Consider the following 26,739-nt stretch of genomic DNA (forward strand, 5'->3'; position numbering starts at 1 on the left):
TTCTGAGGGACCCCAACCCTGCCTATCAATGAACCTAACCTCTATGGATTTCTCTAGGGCTATGTCTAGACTGCAAGCCTCTTCCGAAAGAGAGCGTCTAGACTGCACGTTGAACTTTCGAAAAAGCGGCTTGCTTTTTCGAAAGAAAGCATCCAGTGAGTCTGGATGCTCTCTTTCGAAGAAGCCCTATTTACACTGAAGAACGCCTTCTTTCGAAAGAGGAACTTTCAAAAGAAGGCGTTCTTCCTCGTGAAATGAGGTTTACCGCCATCGAAAGAAAAGCCGCGTTCTTTCGATTTAATTTTGAAGGAACACGGCTTGAGTCTGGACGCAGGGGAAGTTTTTTCGGAAAAAGGCTACTTTTCCCGAAAAAAACCCCTGAGTCTGGACACAGCCCAGCTCTTCCTTAAGCCCCGTTACAGTCCTGGTCTTAGATGCCTAAGGACAAAGAGAGCCAGTGGAATTTACTCCTACGTTAGGTGTCTTAGGCACCTAACGTCACTTCCGCCCCCTTGATGGGAACCCGGCCGCCCAGAGAAGGTGTATCCAGGTGGCCTTATTCAGCAGAAAGCTGAGCCCAGGCCCTAGCCGGTTCGGCTTTCCGAGCCTCGCTTGGATTCCTCACGCAGATGTGTCATGCCGCAAATCGCGACTCGCTTTTCCGGTGCAAGAAGCCAGCAAGGTCGCGCTCCTCTGGATTGTCTCACCTTTGATCCGACCTCTCTTAGCACATGGCGCTGGCTGTAACACACCAGTGCTGCCTCGTCTTGCATGGCCCTGTACCACAACATTTGCCTGTTGTTGCCATAGTGTTACCCACTCGGCTCCTGATCTGGGGGGAGCTGTAGCTCTGACATATCTTGATTTAATTCCATTTGCGGTGCGGTATAAGCATGGAGCGTCCTTACTGCCATGCCGCGGCCTACCCAGCCGGTCCCGGCTTTGGACCTGAGTTGGCAATTCTTCCCTCCGAAGAGCAGTTCTTGCACTTTTGTTTATTGTGTTTTATCTTTCAGATTTCAGCTCTTGATCCCGCTTACCAACAGCCCTGCAAAGGGTTGGCGACCTCCGCTAGTGCAGAATCACCGGCACCTTTTATAACCGGCCTTCCCCCCGTCGTGAAGGGAAACATTGAATGACGCCAGACCCGTGTCTGTCCCCTGTGGGACGACTGTGAATGTCTGCCCAGTCTGACAGCAATTGCTTTCACCACTTCTGCAGTAATTTCATCTGCACACGCTTTCCTTCCAGGAATTTCATCTAGAAGCTATTTCCCCCATTTGAGACTGTCCCAAAAGACTATTTCAAAAGTCGTAATTAAATCAAGATTTGTCAGAGCTACCGCTCCCCCCATATCAGGGGCGGTAGGTGTAGGCAGGGGAAGGTACAGCCTTCCCAACCACCAGCCTGGCCCCGCCCCAGACTCCACCCTCAGAGACCACCTGCCCTTCTTCCTCCCCATGGTGCTAGGATGAGGGACAATAGGGTTCCACTGGGGGCGGGGCCTGAGCAGAAGGGGCAGGGCTGGGGGCGGGGCTTGCCTCCTACAGCCATAATCCACCTGCCGCTCATGCCCCATATCCCTTAGGCCACCAACCCCGACAAAGAAGACCTGTAGAGTGGTTGGAGATGATGTGTTCATGACAGACCTGTGTTGGCTGTTACGTATCACTGAGATTTGATGTCTTTTTTAGTTACACAGGAAAGATGCACTGACGCCGAAGAAATTCCTTATTCGTGTTAAAGAAATCGAGATCATATTTTAATTTCTGAAATGACATAAATAGGGCTCCCATTACGCCTTCGCTGTGTCCTCTCACAGAGATCTGTCACTCCCCAAAGCATCACAACACATACTGGGTGTGTCTAGACTACAGGACTTTTTTCGAAAAAACGGTACCTGCGTCTAGACTACCCACCACGTTCTGTTGACAGTAAATTGACAGAATGGGGCGGTTTTGTCGACAGTGGTAAGCCTCGTTTTACAAGGAAGAATGCCTTTTTTCTTAAGTCATCTTTCGAAAACAGGCGCTATGGCATGAAAAGAGGGCTTTTTCGAAAAATCTTCATATTGTCTAGACGTTGTTTTTCAAAAGAGGTTTTTTCAACAGTATCTTTCGAAACAGGCGTGCAGTCTAGCTGTAGCCTCAAATATTATGCAGAGGCAACAACTGAATAATTGTATTTGAATAAGCTTTTTGGAAAAAGGCTTCTTCCTCATAGAAGGAGGTTAAGCGCCATCAGAAAACCCCCTCCGTTCTTTCGACTTTCTGTCAAAAAATTCAATGGCAGTGTGGCCACAAGTATGGTTTTTCCAAAAAAAAAAAAAAAAACCAGCTGGAAGTTGCCTATCTCAGCAACTTCTTTATACTTGGCTTGCTGGTCTCTGTCCACTCTAGCTTGCCTGGAGGACTTCTCTTCTGCTCTTTTCCCTGGGGCTACAAAGATATTGTACTTCCCCCAAACTACACACAGGATATTCATCCTCGCAGTTAAAGAAAATCCAAACAGCTGATGAGAAATGGGGCTATGCTACCCAAACAACCTTAACTGCGGAAACGCTTTCATTGTAATTGAACTTTCTCACAGAGCGGTACCTAAAAGGGGCCTTCAGTTAATTCAAATTCTTTTAGGGAAAAGGTTTCTACGCAGCAATTTCTTCAGGGCGGATTTCACCTCCTCGTTTCTCAGAGTGTAGATCAGGGGGTTGAGGACGGGGGTGACGATGCTGTGCATGAGGGTGGGGATCATGTCTCTTTCAGAGGTGAGACCTGGCGAGGCAATCATGTAGTTCCCGAGGACCGGCAGGTACAACAGACACACCACGGTGAGGTGGGAGGTGCAGGTGGAAAAGGCCTTTCGCCGGCTTTCCCGCGACTGGACCTTCAGGAGGAGGAAGGAGATGATGTAGCGGTAGGAGAAGAGCGTGAGGAGGAAAGAAATCAGACCGAGGACCGCGGCATCGATGTTGAGCAGAATGAGGTTGAGGCGGATGCTGTCACACGCCAGGCTGAGCAGGGGTTTGATGTCGCACCAGAAGAGGTGGATACGGTTGGAGCCACAGAAGCGCAGCCGGGAGGTCATGACCGTGGTTATCAGGGCGTGAAGGAAGCCACTGGCCCAGCTGGCCACGGCCAGGAGCAGGCAGGCCCGCGGGCTCATGACCAGCCTGTAGCGCAGTGGGTTGCAGATGGCCACATAGCGGTCGTAGGCCATGATGGCCAGCAGCACACCCTCGCTGCTGCCGAGGAAGTGAAAGAAGTGGAGCTGGACCAGGCAGCCGGTGAAGGAGATGGCCTGGGGCCCGGAGAGGAAGCCAGCCAGCATCTTGGGCACGGTGATGGTGGAGAAGCAGATGTCCAGGCTGGAGAGGTTGCCCAGGAAGAAGTACATGGGGGTGTGGAGCCGGGGCTCAGCCATCACCACGGTCACGATGGCCCCGTTCCCCAGCAGGCTGGCCATGTAGAGCAGCAGGAAGAGACCGAAGAGAGGCCGCTGAAGCCCCAGGTCATGGGTCAGGCCCAGCAGGACAAATTCCCTCACCTCTGTCTGGTTCTCCATGGCTGTGGGGAGAAGAGACAAAGCAGGTGAAAAGCAGATCCTGGTGCAGGTGGAATCCGCTGCCACTCAAGGGCTGATGCAACAGGCCGGGATGCTGCCCAGGAGTGTTTTCTGGCTGCTTCTGTAAGAGCAATCAGCACAGTCCCAGGGAAGGGAATAATTACAGAGCTCATAGAGTCCCAGGATGGGAAAAGACCTCAGGAGTCACTGAGTCCAGCCCCCTGCCCAAGGCAGGACCAACCCAACTCAACCAACTCAGCCAGGGCTTGGTCCAGCTGAGACATAAACACCTCTAGGGATGGAGATTCCAGCCCCTCCCTAGGGAACCGAGCCCAGGGCTTCCCCATCAGCCTAGGGAAAGAGTTTTTCCTAATATCCAACGTAGACCTCCCCCACTGCAACTTGCTCCTCATTCTGCCATCTGCCCCCACTGAGACCAGCCTCTCTCCAGCCTCTTTGGACCCCCCTGAAGGAAGTTGCAGGCTGTTCTCAAATCCCCCCTCACTCTTCTCTTCTGCAGACTAAACAAGCCCAAATCCCTCAGCCTCTCCTCGTAGGTCTTGTGCTCCAGCCTCCAAATTATTTTGGTTGCCCTCCGCTGGACCCTCTCCAATGCGCCCACATCCTTTCTGTAGTGGGGCCCAGAACTGGACACAACACTCCAGATGTGGCCTCCCCAGAGCCGAATAAAGGGGAATAATCACTTCTCTGGATCTGCTGGCAATGCTCCTCCTAATGCGCACTAACGTGCTATTTGCCTTCTTGGCTACAAGGGAGCCTGTTGGCTCCTCTCTAGCTTCTTGCCCACTGAAATCCCCAGGGGCCTATTCTTCCAAATTGCTGCTTAGCCAGTGGTCCCCAGCCTCTTGTTACTAGGAGAGGCAAAGTCCTCCTCCTCTGTTCTGCTCAGGCCTCTCCCCCTTACTCCGCCTCTGCCCAGTCCCCGACATCCCATCTGTCTCCCTCCTCCTTTCCGTCCCCCTCCCTGCTCACCCCTTGTGGCCAGATCCTTCACCCAAATTGAGCCGATGACATTTTAAATGCCCCCCTCTTCTAAAATTCTTTCTTAAAGAAAATGGAGCGTGTTCCCCACTGCATGAGGACTGGACCTGCAGAAGGCACCAATTCGAAAGCACTGCATTTGAGAATCAAAAATCACCAGTCCCAGGTTAATGGCCGTTCCTTCACGAAGGCCAGAGATTCCCTTTGCAGCAACTTGGTCCTGAGGGCAAGTCAGCGTTTCTGCTGAATACAATGGATAATATTATGAGAGTCACGATGCAGCCCTTCTAGGGTTTACATTTTCCTAAGCAGTGTTCCTACGCTGATTTTATATTTTAATTCAACACTGAAGCCTTGATAAAGTCACCGTTCTGGATTGCTACATATTTAATCTCGGTGAAACAAAAACATCTTTGGACAGAGAGCAGGACTCGATGACCTCCTGAGGTCTCTGCCCGCCCTAGGATTCTGGGCGTCTATGAGCCAGAGTGGTTTCATGCATTCATAATGTCCACAGCTTTTAGCAAAAGGGAACGCTAACGTTGATTGGCTGATCTCCATGAAAAGAGACGTGTTCATGGCATGTTGCCCCATGTTTATGTTCAAACTAGGCTTCCAAAGATTTGAAGAAGAAGAACGGGTTTGGTTAAGCTATTGACTTGAAGCAAGGGGCCACTGAAAACTAGTTCTGCAAATAGTTATAGAATCATAGCATGCTGTCCAATGGTACGGGCAGGTCCTGCAGAGGAAAGCCACCTTGAGGCGGCTAACAATAACAGAAGAGCCTTTCTGGAAGGTGGCTAGGGAAATAGCAGGGCCCTTCAGTTAAGTCACATGGTCGGGGAAGAGCTACATCCTAGTGATGGTAGATTTCACTACTTCATAGAACACTAGGACTGGAAGGGACCTCGAGAGGTCATCAAGACCAGGCCCTGCCCTCGCGGCAGGACCAAATACTGTCTAGACCATCCCTGATAGACATTTATCTAACCTACTCTTAAATAGCTCCAGGGATGGGGATTCCACAACCTCCCTGGGCAATTTATTCCAGTGTTTGACCACCCTGACAGTTAGGAACTTTTTCCTAATGTCCAACCTCAACCTCCCTTACTGTTTCTTGTTCTATCCTCAGAGAAAGGAAAAACAAGTTTTCTTCCTCCTCCTTATGACACCCTTTTAGATACCTGAAAACTGCTTCATGTCCCCCCTCACTCTTCTCTTTTCTAAACTAAACAAACCCAATTTGTTCAGTCTTCCTTCATAGCTCAGGTTCTCTAGACCTTTCATCATTCTTGTTGCTCTTCTCTAGACCCTCTCCAGTTTCTCCACATCCTTCTTGAAATGCGGTGCCCAGAACTGGACACAATACTCCAACTGAGGCCTAACCAGCGCAGAGTAGAGTACAAGAATGGCTTCTCGTGACTTGCTCACCACACCCAGAATCATGTTTGCTTTTTTTGTAACAGCATCACACTGTTGGCTCATACTTAGCTTGTGGTCCACTATAACCCCTAGATCCCTTTCTGCCGTACTCCTGCCTAGACAGTCTCTTCCCATTCTGTATGTTTGAAACTGATTGTTGCTTCCTAAACGGAGCACTTTGCATTTGTCCTTATTAAACTTCATCCTGTTGACCTCAGACCATTTCTCCAATTTCTCCAGATCATTTTGAATTATGACCCTATCCTCCAAACACTTGCAACCCCTCCCGGCTTGGGATCATCTGCAAACTTAAGAAGCATCCTCTCTATGCCAATATCTAAATCGGTAGAAAAATAATCGGTAAACTCCCTTGTCCAGCTATCTGGAAGAAAAGGGGGTGCTCTCTCTCTTCACCATGGCGATGAAGGGAGAAATATTACAGTGGGGAAGGACAAAAAGGACAGGATGACTTTAAAAGCAAGGGGTTTTGTATGACAGTAATTGAAATGAAAATGTGTCTGGTAGCTTAGTGAGGTCCTTTGAAGGATTTATTTAAATAAAAACCTATATGGCTGACGATCCCAGCATTTGAGGCTCACACTGCAAATCTTCGGCAACAAACTACTGAGCTACTTTGGACAGTTTCAGTGTTAGACAGGTAGCTCTGGCAGACTGGGAGGGTTTTCACTTTTAAGTTACTAGAACCGCTTGGGAGGAAGAGTCACCGGGCTGCAGTCGGCTGCAAGAGCCTGCAAGAAGAGTCGGAATAGGAAGAGTTCAAAGGTTGGGCACTAAGACCCAGAGACGGCAATGCCTCCCCTTGCCTCTAAGACTGCCGACTGGTCAGTTACCGGACTCTAGAATGGTTACTTTTACCTTGTATATGTTGGTTGGATCTACACATCTCTATCCACCCCCCTGGGGCCCTAAGGGAGTTGGGAGCCCAGCTCACATCGCATTCATTGGACACGCCCAGCGCAAATCAATAAAACCCTGATTAGCCATTCTTGTATTTTGCTAAAGCCGCTGAGACGGGGGCACCTGGACTTTGACTTTGCTGCGCTATGATTCATGGTCCCATTGACCCACAGAGCGGGGAAGCAGAGGTCTAAATCGTTAAGAGCGATCAATGGCTTCCTCTTGTCTTTGGGGATAAGAGGCGTTCGCAAAAATGCGTGATGAATAGGAAGGGGCAGATGCAGGCCACATGGGCAGTGCGGATCCCGAACCCCATAGCCCAGCAAGGTTTGTTCCAGAGCCTGGAAGAGAATCTAAAACAAGGACACCCATCTGGCCACCTTCCCTCCCCCAACTATGCTGCGGCTGCAAGATTACGTGGGAGATGGAGAACCATTTGCACTGGGAGAAATGGTTCTAGCTGGAAGAGATTCCCATGGGCTGCTGTAGGCATTGGGGTAGGGGAAGCCACATTGCGCCACGTTTTATTTAGCCGGTTAAAGTCTATGCAATACCTTGCATTTCCAATGGTACCCGATTCTGAACCTCTACGTTGACGCCACTTAAACTCACTTAAAATCCAGTTTTCTTTGGCCAGTAAAAGTATTTTAATGATTTATCGAAGGCAACACGTTTTTGATGGACATTAAGGGAGTCTACATGGGTTACAAAGGCCAGCACATTGGATAAGACGATGGACTAATGAATGAGCTTACTCGGATCAAGGGGGTCGGAAAGGAAGGAAGGAAGGAAAGGGAAGGGAAGTTAAACCATTATTTGTCCTACCTCAGGCCCTGTTCGTCTAGGAACTTCACGCACAAAGAGAATGAAAAAAGCCCTGAACAGAAGAACAGACTGACCGGAAGGAGGCAGACAAAGGAACAAGGAGATGACGGTGGTTTTGTAGCCATCGGTGGCAGAGCTGGAAATAGAAGGGCTCTCCATGACCCCAGTATCCTACTCCCTGCACAGTGCTGTCTTGCAAACGTGATATGCTCTGGCTGTGACAAGAATGAGGGAGAAAACTTGTTCTCCTTTGCCTCTGAGGATAGAACAAGAAGCAATGGGCTTAAACTGCAGCAAGGGAGGTTTAGGTTGGACATGAGGAAAAACTTCCTACCTGTCAGGTGGTGAAGCACTGGAATAAATTGAAGAGCAGGTTGGACACCTGTCCGGGATGGTCTAGACAGGGCTTGGTCCTGCCGTGAGGGCGGGGGATGGGGCCTGATGACCTCCCGAGGTCTCTTCCAGTCCTAGTGGTCTATGAGTCTGTGACTCTACTCTGCTGCCGTGCATTTGAGGGCTCAGAGGGTGAAAACTGGGGTTTCCGTAGGCACCTAAGGGAGCTGGAATATCTCACCTGGGTTGACGCTCTCCTCCTGTTCCATCCCAGCTCAAACATGGGTGGCGTTTGCCCTCACAGCAGGAAGCTGGTGGCAGTGATTGACATGGATGCACGCTGAAGTGACGTACCCGGGAACGCCGTCCATTCAAACCGGACAGGGAGAGCGCGTTCTGCGGGGCTTGAAAATTGGGACGGTTGTTCTGAGCCCCTGGCACGAAGGGGCCTTTTTATCACGTTGCCACTCGGACTCCCTGGTGGATCCCGCGGGGGAGGATGCTGAGAAACACAGGAGTGTGTCTGATGTGCGCACAAACAAGCCCAGAGCACCCCCTGGAGATCAACGGCAAACTGGAATGTGTAGACCAGAGCTGTAGGAAAAGCAAACACAGCTGGGGCCCTAAGGGAGTTAGGCGCCCAACTCACATTCCCAGTTTCAATCAATAAAACCCTGATTAGCACATGTTGTATTTTACCAAAGCTACTGAGTTTGGGGCACCCTGACCTTTAATTAGGTTCACCATTATTTATGGTCCAATTAACCCACAGATGGTGAAAGCAGATGGGACCATAAGAACGGCCAGACTGGATCAGACCAAAGGTCCATCCAGCCCAGTGTCCTGTCTGCCGACAGTGGCCAATGCCAGGTGCCCAGAGGGAGTGAACAGAACAGGGAATCTTCAAGCAATCCATCTCCCCTCACCCATTCCTAGCTTCTAGCAAACACAGGTTGGGGGTACCATTCCTACTCATACTGGCTTTAAGTATTGGTGGACTTATGCATATATTTAGTTTTTTTTAACTCTGTTAAAGTCCTGGTCTTCACAAAATCCTCTTGCAAGGAGTTTTTCCACAGGTTGACACAGTGCTGTGTGAAGAAATAGTTGACATTAGTTTGAAATTTGTTATAGTATCTACCAGAAGACTTATCCAGCATTGCTCAGGTCCTTCAGGAAGGGGGCCTTGGGTGTGGAGGAGTGCAGGACTGAGGGATGGGGGGCTCTGAGCAGTGTGTGAGGGTGCAGGAGTCAGTGCAGAGAGGTGGGAGAGGGCTCAGGGTAGTAGCAGGAGGCTCAGGGAGAAGGTGGGGGCTCAGGGTAGATGGTGAACAAGGCTGGCAGAGCATCCCTGGGACAGGCTGGGAAGGCTTTTGCTGCAAAGCATGCCGGCCGGCACTCACTGGGGCTGGCCCAGCGTGGTAGGGGACGTGCTGCCCTCCCATCAGATTCTCCATGGGGCTGGCTTGGGTAAAGAGTGGCACAGGCATCCTATTGGCCTCTCCCTGCAGTCAGCCCGGAGGGGTCATGCACCATGGGGATAGACCAGGGTGCGGGTGGGGCTGCATGGCATGGTGGGCCAGGGCGGCCTGGGCTGGCAGGGGCTGTACGGTGGCCAGCAGATGTTCCCTGGGGCAGGCGGGAGTTCGAGGGACCGTGCAGCTGGCCACTTTCTGCCCCCTTGTGGTCATAGCTGAGTATCACTGTCCCGGCTATCACACCCCTTCCAGATATATCCCCTTGTCCTGGCACAACCGAACCCTGGCCTGGCTTAAAGTGAGCAGAAGAGGAAGCTTTCTGCCGTATTTGGTGGCCCTCGCTCTTATAGTTTAGGAGGAGTTCTTGGACAAACAGCCGCACAGATGGATGGACAATCGGACAGACAGAGAGGTGCACATTTCCAGAAGAAGAGGGGGAGGAGGGTTGGATTCGGTGACCTCCAGAGGTCTCTTCTGTAACCAGTCGGACACGACCCCCCGCTCGTCTTCCCCACTGGCTGGACATACCCCTCTGTTTTCGCCTTTTGCTTGACCCCTGAGCTCTTAGTCACGATTTATGTGAAGTCCTTATCATGCCTTTGGTATCTTAACCCATCGTATTTATATTGGGGCCTTTTCGCATGTCAAAAATTCAATTTATTGTAGGGGTTTGGTAACGTACCTAGAAACCACGTTGCTCATGAATATGCGTGTGACCTGTGGAATGTGTGTCGGGGGTTGAATGGGAAATACCCAACCAAAATGGCCGTGTAGGCTCCGTGATGTTTTAATGCAGACAAAGACCCTGGAAGCAGATACGTTCACCGAGAAGCAGCCAGAAAATCTCTCTCTGTCCTGGACAAGATGTCACATCCCAGAAGAGGCCTGAGACCAGCCCGGAGGAAGTGAAGCCGCCTGAAGATCCGAAGGGATCTCCCAAGGAACCTCATTGCCAAGTCTCGAGGAAGCGGACATCTGACCAGCATTGCAACCCCCAGTGAACTCAGTAGTCTACACCACACTGACCCATCCAAACTGCCAGCATGACCGTAGTGTGTGTCTGTGTGTGTGGCTCACCTTACTCTTAAGAATCGGTGTCAATAAATAATCCCGAAAGCCATACAGCTCCAGCCCACCTTTGTCCGGGTTTGGTCCTCAGCAGGTCTGAAGAAGTGGAACTTCTTCCAACCCTAATCTTCAAAGACAAGAAGAAGAGGAGCCAAAGCAAAGCAGAGCTTCGGTGTCATGTGGACCTCTGTGCTAACTCATCCGCATCCAGTGACAAGCTAGTAAAGACACAACTGCTGGTGAAAAAACTTTGGGGCATCGTCTCTCTGGTTTCCTTGCTGTTGGCTTTTGAGATATTGGCCAGTTGTCTTGCTGGGCCAGATCTCTTGGTCTTCTCCAGCCCAGGAACAGAGCTCAAATCTTCCTCCTCTCCCTGCTCCCCTCTGCCCCCCCACTGCTGCCTCCCCAAAGACCAGTACGGACACTGAACCTCTTCAGGTCCAAGGAGAATGCAGTTTCAAGCCCGGCTTCTATGGAATCCACTCCCCAAACGGGAACGAACCCCAGATAATTCATCCAGCCAAGCCCCCTGTAACGATGGAAGGAGGCTTCCATCACTAGTTGCCCCCCCAGGTAACAATTATTTGCACTGGGCTTGAGAGTAAATAAAAGTGACACTCGGCATCACAACACATTCAACCATTATGCAGAAGCAACGACCCAATAATTGTATTTGAATAAGCTTTTCCAGAAAAAGGCTTCTTCCTCATAGAAAGAGGGTGACCGCCATCGGAAAACCCCCTCCGTTCTCTCGACTTTCTGTCGAAAAAACTCAATGGCAGTGTGGCCGCAAGTATTGATTTTCCAGAGAAACGCTGTAGGGTAGATGCACCCTTGGTCGGGTTGACTTGAGCTCCAGGGAAGAATTGTCAGAGCCTAGCCCAGCATCTCCTTTATACCCACTTGCTGGGCCTTGATTGGCTGCAGCAGAAGCAGCCACTCTAGCTTGCCTGGAGGACTGCTCTTCTGCTCTTTTCCCTGTGGCAGAGCATGGCAAGGTCACCAACCTCCAGCAGGGGTCTTTGGACCTAATCCACCCTGCCAAGGGGATAAACATAAGACAGGGATGTTCTACTTCCCCTCACGGTTAAAGAAAATCCAAACAGCTGATGAGAAATGGGGCTATGCAACCCAAACAACCTTAACTGCCCTGGAGTGACACCGGACACGGGGGAATTTGAAAAGAAATGCAAAGGGTTTGTAAAAAATCTGTGGAGTCAAAAAGACAGAAATGCTTTCATTGTAACCGGACTTTCTCAGGGTATGTCTACACTACCCTCCTAGTTCGAACTAGGAGGGTAATGTATGCATACCGCACTTGCTAATGAAGCCCGGGATTTGAATTTCCCGGGCTTCATTAGCATAAGCGGGGAGCCGCCATTTTTAAATCCCCGCTGCTTCGAACCCCGTGTAGCGCGGCTACACGGGGCTCGAACTAGGTAGTTCGGACTAGGGTGCCTATTCCGAACTACCGGTACACCTCGTTTCACGAGGAGTACCGGTAGTTCGGAATAGGACCCTAGTCCGAACTACCTAGTTCGAGCCCCGTGTAGCCGCGCTACACGGGGTTCGAAGCAGCGGGGATTTAAAAATGGCGGCTCCCCGCTTATGCTAATGAAGCCCGGGAAATTCAAATCCCGGGCTTCATTAGCAAGTGCGGTATGCATACATTACCCCGCTAGTTCGAACTAGCGGGGTAGTGTAGACATACCCTCACAGAGCAGTATTTAAAGGGGGCCTTCCATTAACTCAGATTCTTTTAGGGAAAAGGTTTCTACGCAGCAATTTCTTCAGGGCGGATTTCACCTCCTCGTTTCTCAGAGTGTAGATCAGGGGGTTGAGGACGGGGGTGACGACGCTGTACATGAGGGTGGGGATCATGTCCCTTTCAGTGGGAAGACCCGGCGAGGAAATCATGTAGTTCCTGAGGACCGGCAGGTACAACAGACACACCACGGTGAGGTGGGAGGTGCAGGTGGAAAAGGCCTTTCTCCGGCTTTCCCGCAACTGGACCTTCAGGAGGAGGAAGGAGATGATGTAGAGGTAGGAGAGGAGCGTGAGGAGGAAGGAGCTCAGACCGAGGACCGCGGCATCCACGTTGAGCAGGGTTAGGTTGAGGCGGGTGCTGCCGCAGGCCAGGTCTAGCAAGGGTTTGACGTCGCAGCAGAAATGGTGGACGCGGTTGGAGCGGCAGAAACGCAGCCGGGAGGTCATGACTGTGGTCAAGAGGGCGTGAAGGAAGCCGCTGGCCCAGGTGGCCGCGGCCAGGAGCAGGCAGGCCCGCGGGCTCATGACCACTGTGTAGCGCAGCGGGTTGCAGATGGCCACGTAGCGGTCGTAGGCCATGACGGCCAGCAGCACACCCTCGCTGCTGCCCAGGAGGTGGAAGAAGTGCAGCTGGGCCAGGCAGCCAGCAAAGGAGATGGCCTGGGGCCCGGAGAGGAAGCCAGCCAGCATCTTGGGCATGGTGACGGTGCAGTAGCAGATGTCCAGGCTGGAGAGGTTGCCCAGGAAGAAGTACATGGGGGTGTAGAGCCGGGGCTCAGCCATCACCACGGTCACGATGGCCCCGTTCCCCAGCAGGCTGGCCATGTAGAGCAGCAGGAAGAGACCGAAGAGAGGCCGCTGAAGCCCCAGGTCATGGGTCAGGCCCAGCAGGACGAATTCCCTCACCTCTGTCTGGTTCTCCATGGCTGTGGGGAGAAGAGACAAAGCAGGTCCTGGCTGACGGTAGCATCCACCGCCACAGCAAAGGTCCCGTTCCCGATGCCACAGGCCGGGATACCGCCCAGGCGTGTTTTCTGGCTGCTCCCGTAAAGGCAGATAGTGCAGTCCCAGGGAGGGGAATAATTCCAGAGCTCATGGAGTCCCAAGGCAAGCAGAGCCCTGAGGACGCATCAAGTCCAGCCCCCTGCCCAGAGCAGGACCAACCCCAATTCAACCATCCCAGCCAGGGCTTTGTCCAGCCGGGACTTCAACACCTCTAGGAATGGGGATTTCCCTCCCCCCCTCCAGGGAACCCAGCCCAGCGCTTCCCCACCCTCCTAGGGAAATCGTTTTTCTTAATATCCAACTTAGATCTCCCCCACTGCAAATAGAGACCATTAATCATCGTTCTGCCACCCGTCAGCACTGAGACCAGCCTCTCTCCATCCTCTCTGGACCCCCCTGCAGGGAGGTGCAGGCTGCTCTCAAATCCCCCCTCACTCTGCTCTTCTGCAGACTGAACAAGCCCCAATCCCTCAGCCTCTCCTCGTAGGTCATGTGCTCCAGCCCCTGAATCATTTTCGTTGCCCCTCCGCTGGACCCTCTCCAATGCATCCACGTCCTTTCTGTAGTGGGGGGCCCAGAACTGGACACAATACTCCAGACGTGGCCTCCCCAGAGCCGAATAAAGGGGAATAATCACTTCTCTGGATCTGCTGGCAACGCTCCTCCTAATTCACCTCAATACGCCGTTGGCCTTCTTGGCTGCAAGGGCGCCCTGTTGACTTATCTCCAGCTTCTCTTCCACTGGAATCCCCAGGGACTTTTCTGACAAAAGTCGTCTGCCTGGAGCCACATCCATACGCCGCCTCTGTTCTGCTCAGGCCCCCCTCCTCCTCACTGCTCAGCCCCCACCCCTCCCCGCTGTCTCCCTCCTCTCTTCCCTCCCCCTCCCTGCTCATCCCTTCCAGCCAAATCCCTCAACCAAATGGAGGAAATGACATTTTAACCCCCCCTCTTCTAAAGTTCCTTCCTAAAGAAACTGGAGCATGTTCCACCGCATGAGGACTGGACCTGCAGAAGGCAGCCAGTTGAAAGCACTGCATTTGGGAAACAAAAATCCCCAGTCACAGGTTTCCGGACGTACCCTCAAGTGGGTCCGAGATTCCCTTTGCAAAAACTTGGTCCTGAGGAAAAGTCAATGGTTAATATTATGGGATACACGATGCAGCCCTTCTCGGGTTTACATTCTCTTGTGTAGTGTTCCTAAGCTGATGTTCTATTTTAAATCCACACTGAAGCCTTGATAAATTCACCATTCCAGATTGCTACATATTCAAACAAAAACGTCTTTGGGAATGTGGCAGGACTCAATGACCTCCTGAGGTCTCTGCCCGCCCTAGGATTTTGGGAGTCTATCAGCCAGAGCGGTTTGGTGCATTCATAACAACGTCCACCTCTTTTAACAAAAGGGAACGCTAACGTAGGTTGGGCGATCTCCATGGAAAGAGACGTGTTCATGGCGTGTTGCCACATGTTTCTGTTCAAACTAGGCCTCCAAAGATTTGAGGAAGATTGAGAAGCGGGTTTGGTTAAGCTATTGATTTGGGGGGAAGGGATGTCTGAAAACTAGTTTGGCAAATAGTCAGCAGTAAAGAAAAGGGAACTTCCGGCTAGCTGGAAGAAAAGGGTGTGCTCTCTCTCTCTTCACCAGGGGCATGAAGGGAGAAATATCACAGCGGGACTGGACAGAAAAGATGGACAGAAGACTTTAAAAGCAAGGGGTTTTGTACGACACTAATTCAAATGAAAATGTGTCTGGTAGGTTAGAGTTTGAAGGCTTTATTTAAATAAAAACCTGTATGGCTGTCAAGATCCCAGCGTTTGAGGCTACGCGCTGCAAAACTTCAGCAACAAACTACTGAGCTATTTAAAGCAAAATTTAAATGCAGGCCCTGCAGACAAATTGCATGAATGCACAACTATTTCAGTTGGCACACTCAGCAGCTCGGGGGTTGCGGATGCTTGGGAATCACTTCCTTGTGGCTCTTTGGACAGTTTCGGTGTTAGCCTGGTAGCTCTGGCAGGCTGGGAGGGTTTTCACTTTTAAGTTACTAGAACCGCTTGGGAGGAAAAGTCACTGTGGGAGCCTGAAAGAAAAGTCGGAATAGAGATAGGAAGAGGTCAAAGGTTGGGCACTAAGACGCAGGGGAGGTATTGCTTCCCCATGCCAATAACACTGCCGCCTGGTCAGTTACCGGACTCTAGAATGGTTACTTTTACCTTGTATATGTTGGTTGGATCTACACATCTCTATCCACCCCCCTGGGGCCCTAAGGGAGTTGGGAGCCCAGCTCACATCGCATTCATTGGACACGCCCAGCGCAAATCAATAAAACCCTGATTAGCCATTCTTGTATTTTGCTAAAGCCGCTGAGACGGGGGCACCTGGACTTTGACTTTGCTGCGCTATGATTCATGGTCCCATTGACCCACAGAGCGGGGAAGCAGAGGTCTAAATCGTTAAGAGCGATCAATGGCTTCCTCTTGTCTTTGGGGATAAGAGGCGTTCGCAAAAATGCGTGATGAATAGGAAGGGGCAGATGCAGGCCACATGGGCAGTGCGGATCCCGAACCCCATAGCCCAGCAAGGTTTGTTCCAGAGCCTGGAAGAGAATCTAAAACAAGGACACCCATCTGGCCACCTTCCCTCCCCCAACTATGCTGCGGCTGCAAGATTACGTGGGAGATGGAGAACCATTTGCACTGGGAGAAATGGTTCTAGCTGGAAGAGATTCCCATGGGCTGCTGTAGGCATTGGGGTAGGGGAAGCCACATTGCGCCACGTTTTATTTAGCCGGTTAAAGTCTATGCAATACCTTGCATTTCCAATGGTACCCGATTCTGAACCTCTACGTTGACGCCACTTAAACTCACTTAAAATCCAGTTTTCTTTGGCCAGTAAAAGTATTTTAATGATTTATCGAAGGCAACACGTTTTTGATGGACATTAAGGGAGTCTACATGGGTTACAAAGGCCAGCACATTGGATAAGACGATGGACTAATGAATGAGCTTACTCGGATCAAGGGGGTCGGAAAGGAAGGAAGGAAGGAAAGGGAAGGGAAGTTAAACCATTATTTGTCCTACCTCAGGCCCTGTTCGTCTAGGAACTTCACGCACAAAGAGAATGAAAAAAGCCCTGAACAGAAGAACAGACTGACCGGAAGGAGGCAGACAAAGGAACAAGGAGATGACGGTGGTTTTGTAGCCATCGGTGGCAGAGCTGGAAATAGAAGGGCTCTCCATGACCCCAGTATCCTACTCCCTGCACAGTGCTGTCTTGCAAACGTGATATGCTCTGGCTGTGACAAGAATGAGGGAGAAAACTTGTTCTCCTTTGCCTCTGAGGATAGAACAAGAAGCAATGGGCTTAAACTGCAGCAAGGGAGGTTTAGGTTGGACATGAGGAAAAACTTCCTACCTGTCAGGTGGTGAAGCACTGGAATAAATTGAAGAGCAGGTTGGACACCTGTCCGGGATGGTCTAGACAGGGCTTGGTCCTGCCGTGAGGGCGGGGGATGGGGCCTGATGACCTCCCGAGGTCTCTTCCAGTCCTAGTGGTCTATGAGTCTGTGACTCTACTCTGCTGCCGTGCATTTGAGGGCTCAGAGGGTGAAAACTGGGGTTTCCGTAGGCACCTAAGGGAGCTGGAATATCTCACCTGGGTTGACGCTCTCCTCCTGTTCCATCCCAGCTCAAACATGGGTGGCGTTTGCCCTCACAGCAGGAAGCCGGTGGCAGTGACTGACATGGATGCACGCTGAAGTGACGTACCCGGGAACGCCGTCCATTCAAACCGGACAGGGAGACCGCGTTCTGCGGGGCTTGAAAATTGGGACGGTTGTTCTGAGCCCCTGGCACGAAGGGGCCTTTTTATCACGTTGCCACTCGGACTCCCTGGTGGATCCCGCGGGGGAGGATGCTGAGAAACACAGGAGTGTGTCTGATGTGCGCACAAACAAGCCCAGAGCACCCCCTGGAGATCAACGGCAAACTGGAATGTGTAGCCGAGAGCTGTAGGAAAAGCAAACACAGCTGGGGCCCTAAGGGAGTTAGGCACCCAACTCACATTCCCAGTTTCAATCAATAAAACCCTGATTAGCACATGTTGTATTTTACCAAAGCTACTGAGTTTGGGGCACCCTGACCTTTAATTAGGTTCACCATTATTTATGGTCCAATTAACCCACAGATGGTGAAAGCAGATGGGACCATAAGAACGGCCAGACTGGATCAGACCAAAGGTCCATCCAGCCCAGTGTCCTGTCTGCCGACAGTGGCCAACGCCAGGTGCCCAGAGGGAGTGAACAGAACAGGGAATCTTCAAGCAATCCATCTCCCCTCACCCATTCCCAGCTTCTAGCAAACACAGGTTGGGGGTACCATTCCTACTCATACTGGCTTTAAGTATTGGTGGACCTATGCATATATTTAGTTTTTTTTAACTCTGTTAAAGTCCTGGTCTTCACAAAATCCTCTTGCAAGGAGTTTTTCCACAGGTTGGTAGAGCTGTCTGAAGAAATAGTTGACATTAGTTTGAAATTTGTTATAGTATCTACCAGAAGACTTATCCAGCATTGCTCAGGTCCTTCAGGAAGGAGGCCGTGGGTGTGGAGGAGTGCAGGACTGAGGGATGGGGGGCTCTGAGCAGTGTGTGAGGGTGCAGGAGTCAGTGCAGAGAGGTGGGAGAGGGCTCAGGGTAGTAGCAGGAGGCTCGGGGAGAAGGTGGGGGCTCAAGGTAGACAGTGAAGAAGGCTGGCAGAGCGTCCCTGGGACAGGCTGGGAAGGTTTTTGCTGCACAGCGTGCCGGCCGGCACTCACTGGGGCTGGCCCAGCGTGGTAGGGGACGTGCTGCCCACCCATCAGATTCTCCATGGGGCTGGCCCGGGATGGTAGGGGACGTGCTGCCCTCCCATCAGATTCTCCATGGGGCTGGCTTGGGTAAAGAGTGGCACAGGCATCCTATTGGCCTCTCCCTGGAGTCAGCCCGGAGGGGTCATGCACCATGGGGATAGACCAAGGTGTGGGTGGGGCTGCATGGCATGGTGGGCCAGGGCAGCCTGGGCTGGCAGGGGCTGTACGGTGGCCAGCAGATGTTCCCTGGGGCAGGCGGGAGTTCGAGGGACCGTGCAGCTGGCCACTTTCTGCCCCCTTGTGGTCATAGCTGAGTATCACTGTCCCGGCTATCACACCCCTTCCAGATATATCCCCTTGTCGTGGCACAACCGAACCCTGGCCTGGCTTTAAGCGAGCAGAAGAGGAAATTTCCTGCCGTATTTGGTGGCCCTCGCTCTTATAGCTTAGGAGGAGTTCTTGGACAAACAGCCGCACAGATGGATGGACAATCGGACAGACAGAGAGGTGCACATTTCTAGAAGAAGAGGGGGAGGAGGGTTGGATTCGGTGACCTCCAGAGGTCTCTTCTGTAACCAGTAGGACACGACCCCCCACTCCTCCTCCCCACTGGCTGGACATACCCCTCTGTTTTCGCCTTTTGCTTGACCCCTGAGCTCTTAGTCACGATTTATGTGAAGTCCTTATCATGCCTTTGGTATCTTAACCCATAGTATTTATATTGGGGCCTTTTCGCATGTCAAAAATTCAATTTATTGTAGGGGTTTGGTAACGTACCTAGAAACCACGTTGCTCATGAATATGCGTGTGACCTGTGGAATGTGTGTCGGGGGTTGAATGGGAAATACCCAACCAAAATGGCCGTGTAGGCTCCGTGATGTTTTAATGCAGACAAAGACCCTGGAAGCAGATACGTTCACCGAGAAGCAGCCAGAAAATCTCTCTCTGTCCTGGACAAGATGTCACATCCCAGAAGAGGCCTGAGACCAGCCTGGAGGAAGTGAAGCCGCCTGAAGATCCGAAGGGATCTCCCAAGGAACCTCATTGCCAAGTCTCGAGGAAGCGGACATCTGACCAGCATTGCAACCCCCAGTGAACTCAGTAGTCTACACCACACTGACCCATCCAAACTGCCAGCATGACCGTAGTGTGTGTCTGTGTGTGTGGATCACCTTACTCTTAAGAATCGGTGTCAATAAATAATCCCGAAAGCCATACAGCTCCAGCCCACCTTTGTCCGGGTTTGGTCCTCAGCAGGTCTGAAGAAGTGCAACTTCTTCCAACCCTAATCTTCAAAGACAAGAAGAAGAGGAGCCAAAGCAACGCAGAGCTTCGGTGTCATATGGACCTCTGTGCTAACTCATCCGCATCCAGTGACAAGCTAGTAAAGACACAACTGCTGGTGAAAAAACTTTGGGGCATCGTCTCTCTGGTTTCCTTGCTGTTGGCTTTTGAGATATTGGCCAGTTGTCTTGCTGGGCCAGATCTCTTGGTCTTCTCCAGCCCAGGAACAGAGCTGAAATCTTCCTCCTCTCCCTGCTCCCCTCTGCCCCCCCACTGCTGCCTCCCCAAAGACCAGTACGGACACTGAACCTCTTCAGGTCCAAGGAGAATGCAGTTTCAAGCCCGGCTTCTATGGAATCCACTCCCCAAACCGGAACGAACCCCAGATAATTCATCCAGCCAAGCCCCCTGTAACGATGGAAGGAGGCTTCCATCACTAGTTGCCCCCCCAGGTAACAATTATTTGCACTGGGCTTGAGAGTAAATAAAAGTGACACTCGGCATCACAACACATTCAACCATTATGCAGAAGCAACGACCCAATAATTGTATTTGAATAAGCTTTTCCAGAAAAAGGCTTCTTCCTCATAGAAAGAGGGTGACCGCCATCGGAAAACCCCCTCCGTTCTCTCGACTTTATGTCGAAAAAACTCAATTGCAGTGTGGCCGCAAGTATTGATTTTCCAGAGAAACGCTGTAGGGTAGATGCACCCTTGGTCGGGTTGACTTGAGCTCCAGGGAAGAATTGTCAGAGCCTAGCCCAGCATCTCCTTTATACCCACTTGCTGGGCCTTGATTGGCTGCAGCAGAAGCAGCCACTCTAGCTTGCCTGGAGGACTGCTCTTCTGCTCTTTTCCCTGTGGCAGAGCATGGCAAGGTCACCAACCTCCAGCAGGGGTCTTTGGACCTAATCCACCCTGCCAAGGGGATAAACATAAGACAGGGATGTTCTACTTCCCCTCACGGTTAAAGAAAATCCAAACAGCTGATGAGAAATGGGGCTATGCAACCCAAACAACCTTAACTGCCCTGGAGTGACACCGGACACGGGGGAATTTGAAAAGAAATGCAAAGGGTTTGTAAAAAATCTGTGGAGTCAAAAAGACAGAAATGCTTTCATTGTAACCGGACTTTCTCACAGAGCAGTATTTAAAGGGGGCCTTCCGTTAACTCAGATTCTTTTAGGGAAAAGGTTTCTACGCAGCAATTTCTTCAGGGCGGATTTCACCTCCTCGTTTCTCAGAGTGTAGATGAGAGGATTGAGGACGGGGGTGACAATGCTGTACATGAGGGTGGGGATCATGTCCCTTTCAGTGGGAAGACCCGGCGAGGAAATCATGTAGTTGCCGAGGACCGGCAGATAGAACAGACACACCACGGTGAGGTGGGAGGTGCAGGTGGAAAAGGCCTTTCGCCGGCTTTCCCGCGACTGGACCTTCAGGAGGAGGAAGGAGATGATGTAGCGGTAGGAGAAGAGTGTGAGGAGGAAAGAAATCAGACCGAGGACCGTGGCATCGATGTTGAGCAGAATGAGGTTGAGGCGGATGCTGTCACACGCCAGGCTGAGCAGGGGTTTGATGTCGCAGAAGAAATGGTGGACACGGTTGGGGCCACAGAAACGCAGCCGGGAGGTCATGACCGTGGTTATCAGGGCATGAAGGAAGCCGCTGGCCCAGCTGGCCACGGCCAGGAGCAGGCAGGCCTGCGGGCTCATGACCAGCCTGTAGCGCAGCGGGTTGCAGATGGCCACATAGCGGTCGTAGGCCATGACGGCCAGCAGCACGGCCTCGCTGCTGCCCAGGAACTGGAAGAAGTGGAGCTGGGCCAGGCAGCCGGCGAAGGAGATGGCCTGGGGCCCGGAGAGGAAGCCAGCCAGCATCTTGGGCACGGTGACGGTGCAGTAGCAGATGTCCAGGCTGGAGAGGTTGCCCAGGAAGAAGTACATGGGCGTGTGGAGCCGGGGCTCAGCCATCACCACGGTCACGATGGCCCCGTTCCCCAGCAGGCTGGCCACGTAGAGCAGCAGGAAGAGAACGAAGAGAGGCCGCTGTAGCCCCAGGTCATGGGTCAGGCCCAGCAGGACAAATTCCCTCACCTCTGTCTGGTTCTCCATGGCTGTGGGGAGAAGAGACAAAGCAGGTCCTGGCTGACGGTAGCATCCACCGCCACAGCAAAGGTCCCGTTCCCGGTGCCACAGGCCGGGATACCGTCCAGGCGTGTTTTCTGGCTGCTCCCGTAAAGGCAGCCAGCGCAGTCCCAGGGAGGGGAATAATTCCAGAGCTCATGGAGTCCCAAGGCCCTGAGGACGCATCAAGTCCAGCCCCCTGCCCAAAGCAGGACCAACCCCAATTCAACCATCCCAGCCAGAGCTTTGTCCAGCCGGGACTTCAACACCTCTAGGAATGGGGATTTCCCTCCCCCCCTCCAGGGAACGCAGCCCAGGGCTTCCCCACCCTACTAGGGAAATCGTTTTTCTTAATATCCAACTTAGATCTCCCCCACTGCAAATAGAGACCATTAATCATCGTTCTGCCAGCCGTCAGCACTGAGACCAGCCTCTCTCCATCCTCTCTGGACCCCCCTCCAGGGAGGTGCAGGCTGCTCTCAAATCCCCCCTCACTCTTCTCTTCTGCAGACTGAACAAGCCCCAGTCCCTCAGCCTCTCCTCGTAGGCCATGTGCTCCAGCCCCCGAATCATTTTCATTGCCCCCCCCCCCCCGCTGGCCCCTCTCCAATGCGTCCACGTCCTTTCTGTAGTGGGGGGCCCAGAACTGGACGCAACACTCCAGACGTGGCCTCCCCAGAGCCGAATAAAGGGGAATAATCACTAGATCTGCTGGCAATGCTCCTCCTAATCCACCTCAATACGCTGTTAGCCTTCTTGGCTACAAGGCGCCCTGTTGACTCATCTCCAGCTTCTCTTCCACTGGAATCCCCGGGGCCTTTTCTGACAAAAGTCGTCTGCCTGGAGCCACATCCATACGCCGCCTCTGTACTGCTCAGCCCCCACCCCTCCCCGCTGTCTCCCTCCTCTCTTCCCTCCCCCTCCCTGCTCATCCCTTCCAGCCAAATCCCTCAACCAAATGGAGGAAATGACATTTTAACCCCCCCTCTTCTAAAATTCCTTCCTAAAGAAACTGGAGCATGTTCCACCGCATGAGGACTGGACCTGCAGAAGGCAGCCAGTTGAAAGCACTGCATTTGGGAAACAAAACTCCCCAGTCACAGGTTTCCGGACGTACCCTCAAGTGGGTCCGAGATTCCCTTTGCAAAAACTTGGTCCTGAGGAAAAGTCAATGGTTAATATTATGGGATACACGATGCAGCCCTTCTCGGGTTTACATTCTCTTGTGTAGTGTTCCTAAGCTGATGTTCTATTTTAAATCCACACTGAAGCCTTGATAAATTCACCATTCCAGATTGCTACATATTCAAACAAAAACGTCTTTGGGAATGTGGCAGGACTCAATGACCTCCTGAGGTCTCTGCCCGCGCTAGGATTTTGGGAGTCTATCAGCCAGAGCGGTTTGGTGCATTCATGACAACGTCCACCTCTTTTAACAAAAGAGAACGCTAACGTAGGTTGGGCGATCTCCATGGAAAGAGACGTGTTCATGGCGTGTTGCCACATGTTTCTGTTCAAACTAGGCCTCCAAAGATTTGAGGAAGATTGAGAAGCGGGTTTGGTTAAGCTATTGATTTGGGGGGAAGGGATGTCTGAAAACTAGTTTGGCAAATAGTCAGCAGTAAAGAAAAGGGAACTTCCGGCTAGCTGGAAGAAAAGGGTGTGCTCTCTCTCTCTTCACCAGGGGCATGAAGGGAGAAATATCACAGCAGGACTGGACAGAAAAGATGGACAGAAGACTTTAAAAGCAAGGGGTTTTGTACGACACTAATTCAAATGAAAATGTGTCTGGTAGGTTAGAGTTTGAAGGCTTTATTTAAATAAAAACCTGTATGGCTGAAGATCCCAGCATTTGAGGCTACGCGCTGCAAAACTTCAGCAACAAACTACTGAGCTATTTAAAGCAAAATTTAAATGCAGGCTCTGCAGACAAATTGCATGAATGCACAACTATTTCAGTTGGCACACTCAGCAGCTCGGGGGTTGCGGATGCTTGGGAATCACTTCCTTGTGGCTCTTTGGACAGTTTCGGTGTTAGCCTGGTAGCTCTGGCAGGCTGGGAGGGTTTTCACTTTTAAGTTACTAGAACCGCTTGGGAGGAAAAGTCACTGTGGGAGCCTGAAAGAAAAGTCGGAATAGAGATAGGAAGAGGTCAAAGGTTGGGCACTAAGACGCAGGGGAGGTATTGCTTCCCCTTGCCAATAACACTGCCGCCTGGTCAGTTACCGGTCTCTAGAATGGTTACTTTTACCTTGTATATATTGGTTGGATCAACACATCTCTATCCACCCCCCTGGGGCACTAAGGGAGTTGGGAGCCCAGCTCACATCGCATTCATTGGACACGCCCAGCGTAAATCAATAAAACCCTGATTAGCCATTCTTGTATTTTGCTAAAGCCCCTGAGTCTGGGACACCGGACTTTGAATGTGCTGCACTATGATTCATGGTCCCATTGACCCACAGAGCGAGGAAGCAGAGGTCTAAATCGTTAAGAGCAATCAATGGCTTCCTCTTGTCTTTGGGGATAAGAGGCGTTAGCAAAACTGTGTGATGAATAGGAAGGGGCAGATGCAGGCCACATGGGCAGTGGGGATCCCGAACCCCATAGCCCAGCAAGGTTTGTTCTAGTGCCTGGAAGAGAATCTAAAACAAGGACACCCATCTGGCCACCTCCCCTCCCCCAACTATGCTGCGGCTGCAAGATTACGTGGGAGATGGAGAACCGTTTGCACCGGGAGAAATGGTTCTAGCTGGAAGAGATTCCCATGGGCTGCTGTAGGCGTTGGGGTAGGGGAAGCCACATTGTGTCAAATTTGATTTAGCCGGTTAAAGTCTATGCAATACCTTGCATTTCCAATGGTACCCAATTCTGAACCTCTACGTGGACGCCACTTAAACTCACTTAAAATCCAGTTTTCTTTGGCCAGTAAAAGTATTTTAATGATTTATCGAAGGCAACACGTTTTTGATGGACATTAAGGGAGTCTACATGAGTTACAAAGGCCAGCACATTGGATAAGACGATGGACTAATGAATGAGCTTACTCGGATCAAGGGGGTCGTCTTGAAAGAAAAAAGAAAAGAAAGAAAAGTTAAACCATTATTTGTCCTACCTCAGGCCCTGTTCCTCTAGGAACTTCACGCACAGAGAGAATGAAACAAGCCCTGAACAGAAGAACAGACTGACCGGAAGGAGGCAGACAAAGGAACAAGGAGATGACGGTGGTTTTGTAGCCATCGGTGGCAGAGCTGGAAATAGAAGGGCTCACCATGACGCCAGTATCCTACTCCCTGGGCAGTGCTGTCTTGCAAATGTGACATGCTCTGGCTGTTACAAGGGTGTGACAAGGACGAGGGAGAAAATTTTTTCTCCTTGGCCTCTGAGGACAGGACAAGAAGCAATGGGCTTAAACTGCAGAAAGGGAGGTTTAGGTTGGACATTAGGAAGAAGTTCCTAACTGTCAGGGTGGTGAAGCACTGGAATAAATTGAAGAGCAGGTTGGACACCTGTCAGGGATGGTCTAAACGGTGCTTGGTCCTGCCGTGAGGGTGGGGGATGGGACCTGATGACCTCCCGAGGTCTCTTCCAGTCCTAGTGGTCTGTGATTCTGTGACTCTACTCTGCCGCCGTGCATTCGAGGGCTCAGAGGGTGAAAACTGGGGTTTCCGTAGGCACCTAAGGGAACTGGAATATCTCACCTGGGTTGACGCTCTGCTCCTGTTCCATCCCAGCTCAAACATGGGTGGCGTTTGCCCTCACAGCAGGAAGCAGGTGGCAGTGACTGACATGGATGCACACTGAAGTGACGTACCCGGGAACGCCGTCCATTCAAACGAGACAGGGAGCGCGCATTCTGCAGGGCTTGAAAATCGGGGCGGTTGTTCTGAGCCCCTGGCACGAAGGGGCCTTTTTATCACGTTGCCACTCGGACTCCCTGGTGAAGCCCAATTTCAGTCCTGCTGGTGGATCCCGCGGGGGAGGATGCTGAGAAACACAGGAGTGTGTCTGGTGTGCGCACAAACAAGCCGAGCGCACCCCCTGGAGATCAACGGCAAACTGGAATGTGTAGACCAGAGCTGTAGGAAAAGCAAACACAGCTGGGGCCCTAAGGGAGTTAGGTGCCCAACTCACATTCCCAGTTTCAATCAATAAAACCCTGATTAGCACATGTTGTATTTTACCAAAGCTACTGAGTTTAGATTTGGGTCACCATTGTTTATGGGCCAATTAACCCACAGAGGTGAAAGCAGATGGAACCATAAGAACAGCCAAACTGGATCAGACTAAAGGTCCATCTAGACCAGAGTCCTGTCCTCCATCAATGGCCAATGGCAGGTGCCCCAGACGGAGGGAACAGAACAGGGAATCAGAAAGTGATCCCTCTCCTGTCCCTCATTCCTACCTTCTAACAGGTTAGAGAATACAATTCCTACCCATCCTGGCTTTAAGTATTGGTGGACCTATGCATTTATCTAGTTCTTTTTTTGAACCCTGTTAAAGTCCTGGTCTTCTCAAAATCCTCTTGCAAGGAGTTCCACAGGTTGACACAGTGCTGTGTGAAGAAATAGTTGACATTAGTTTGAAATTTGTTATAGTATCTACCAGAAGACTTATCCAGCATTGCCCAGGTCCTTCAGGAAGGGGGCCTTGAGTGTGGAGGAGTGCAGGACTGGCGGATGGGGGGCTCTGAGCAGTGTGCAGGGGTGCATGAATCAGTGCAAGAGTGGCTCAGGGTATTGAGCAGGAGGCTCAGGGGAGGAGGTAGGGGCTTAGGGTAGACAGTGAATAAGGCTGGCAGATCAACCCTGAGGCAGGCTGTGGAGGTTTTTGCTGCACAGCATGCCGGCCGGCACTCACCGGGACTAGCCCAGGATGGTAGGGGACGTGCTGCCCACCCACAAGATTCTCCATGGGACTGGCTCGGGGAAAGGGGGGCACAGGCCTCCTATTGGCCTCTCCCTGGGGTCAGCCCGGAGGGGTCATGCACCATGTTTGGTGGCTGCTCCATGGGGATAGACCAGGGTGCGGGTGGGGCTGCATGGCATGGTGGGCCAGGGACGGCCTGGGCGGGCTGGGGCTGTACGGTAGCCAACCCTG

At 51.7% G+C, this 26,739-nt stretch overlaps 3 protein-coding genes across 3 annotated transcripts; all 3 read right to left on the bottom strand.

Annotated features, from left to right (window-relative positions):
- Positions 1–2,619: 2,619 nt before the first annotated feature.
- LOC102455632 (olfactory receptor 12D1-like) lies at positions 2,620–3,561 on the bottom strand. Its single transcript, XM_006122751.3, has one exon. The coding sequence runs from the start codon at positions 3,559–3,561 to the stop codon at positions 2,620–2,622; it is 942 nt and encodes a 313-aa protein (XP_006122813.3).
- An 8,795-nt stretch (positions 3,562–12,356) lies between these two features.
- LOC102455874 (olfactory receptor 12D1-like) lies at positions 12,357–13,298 on the bottom strand. Its single transcript, XM_075912077.2, has one exon. The coding sequence runs from the start codon at positions 13,296–13,298 to the stop codon at positions 12,357–12,359; it is 942 nt and encodes a 313-aa protein (XP_075768192.2).
- A 7,387-nt stretch (positions 13,299–20,685) lies between these two features.
- Positions 20,686–21,627, bottom strand: LOC149521274 (olfactory receptor 12D1-like). The gene has a single exon (XM_089774453.1). It carries the CDS (start codon positions 21,625–21,627, stop codon positions 20,686–20,688), a length of 942 nt encoding a protein of 313 aa, XP_089630579.1.
- Positions 21,628–26,739: the final 5,112 nt, after the last annotated feature.

This window comes from Pelodiscus sinensis, chromosome 30 (assembly GCF_052426305.1).
Source record: "Pelodiscus sinensis isolate ZL-2025 chromosome 30, ASM5242630v1, whole genome shotgun sequence".
NCBI lineage: Eukaryota > Metazoa > Chordata > Testudines > Trionychidae > Pelodiscus > Pelodiscus sinensis.

What these genes read in the sequence shown, in the direction of transcription:
- LOC102455632 (XM_006122751.3), bottom strand. Translation starts at nt 3,561, where the DNA reads ATGGAGAACCAGACAGAGGTGAGGGAATTTGTCCTGCTGGGCCTGACC.
- LOC102455874 (XM_075912077.2), bottom strand. Translation starts at nt 13,298, where the DNA reads ATGGAGAACCAGACAGAGGTGAGGGAATTCGTCCTGCTGGGCCTGACC.
- LOC149521274 (XM_089774453.1), bottom strand. Translation starts at nt 21,627, where the DNA reads ATGGAGAACCAGACAGAGGTGAGGGAATTTGTCCTGCTGGGCCTGACC.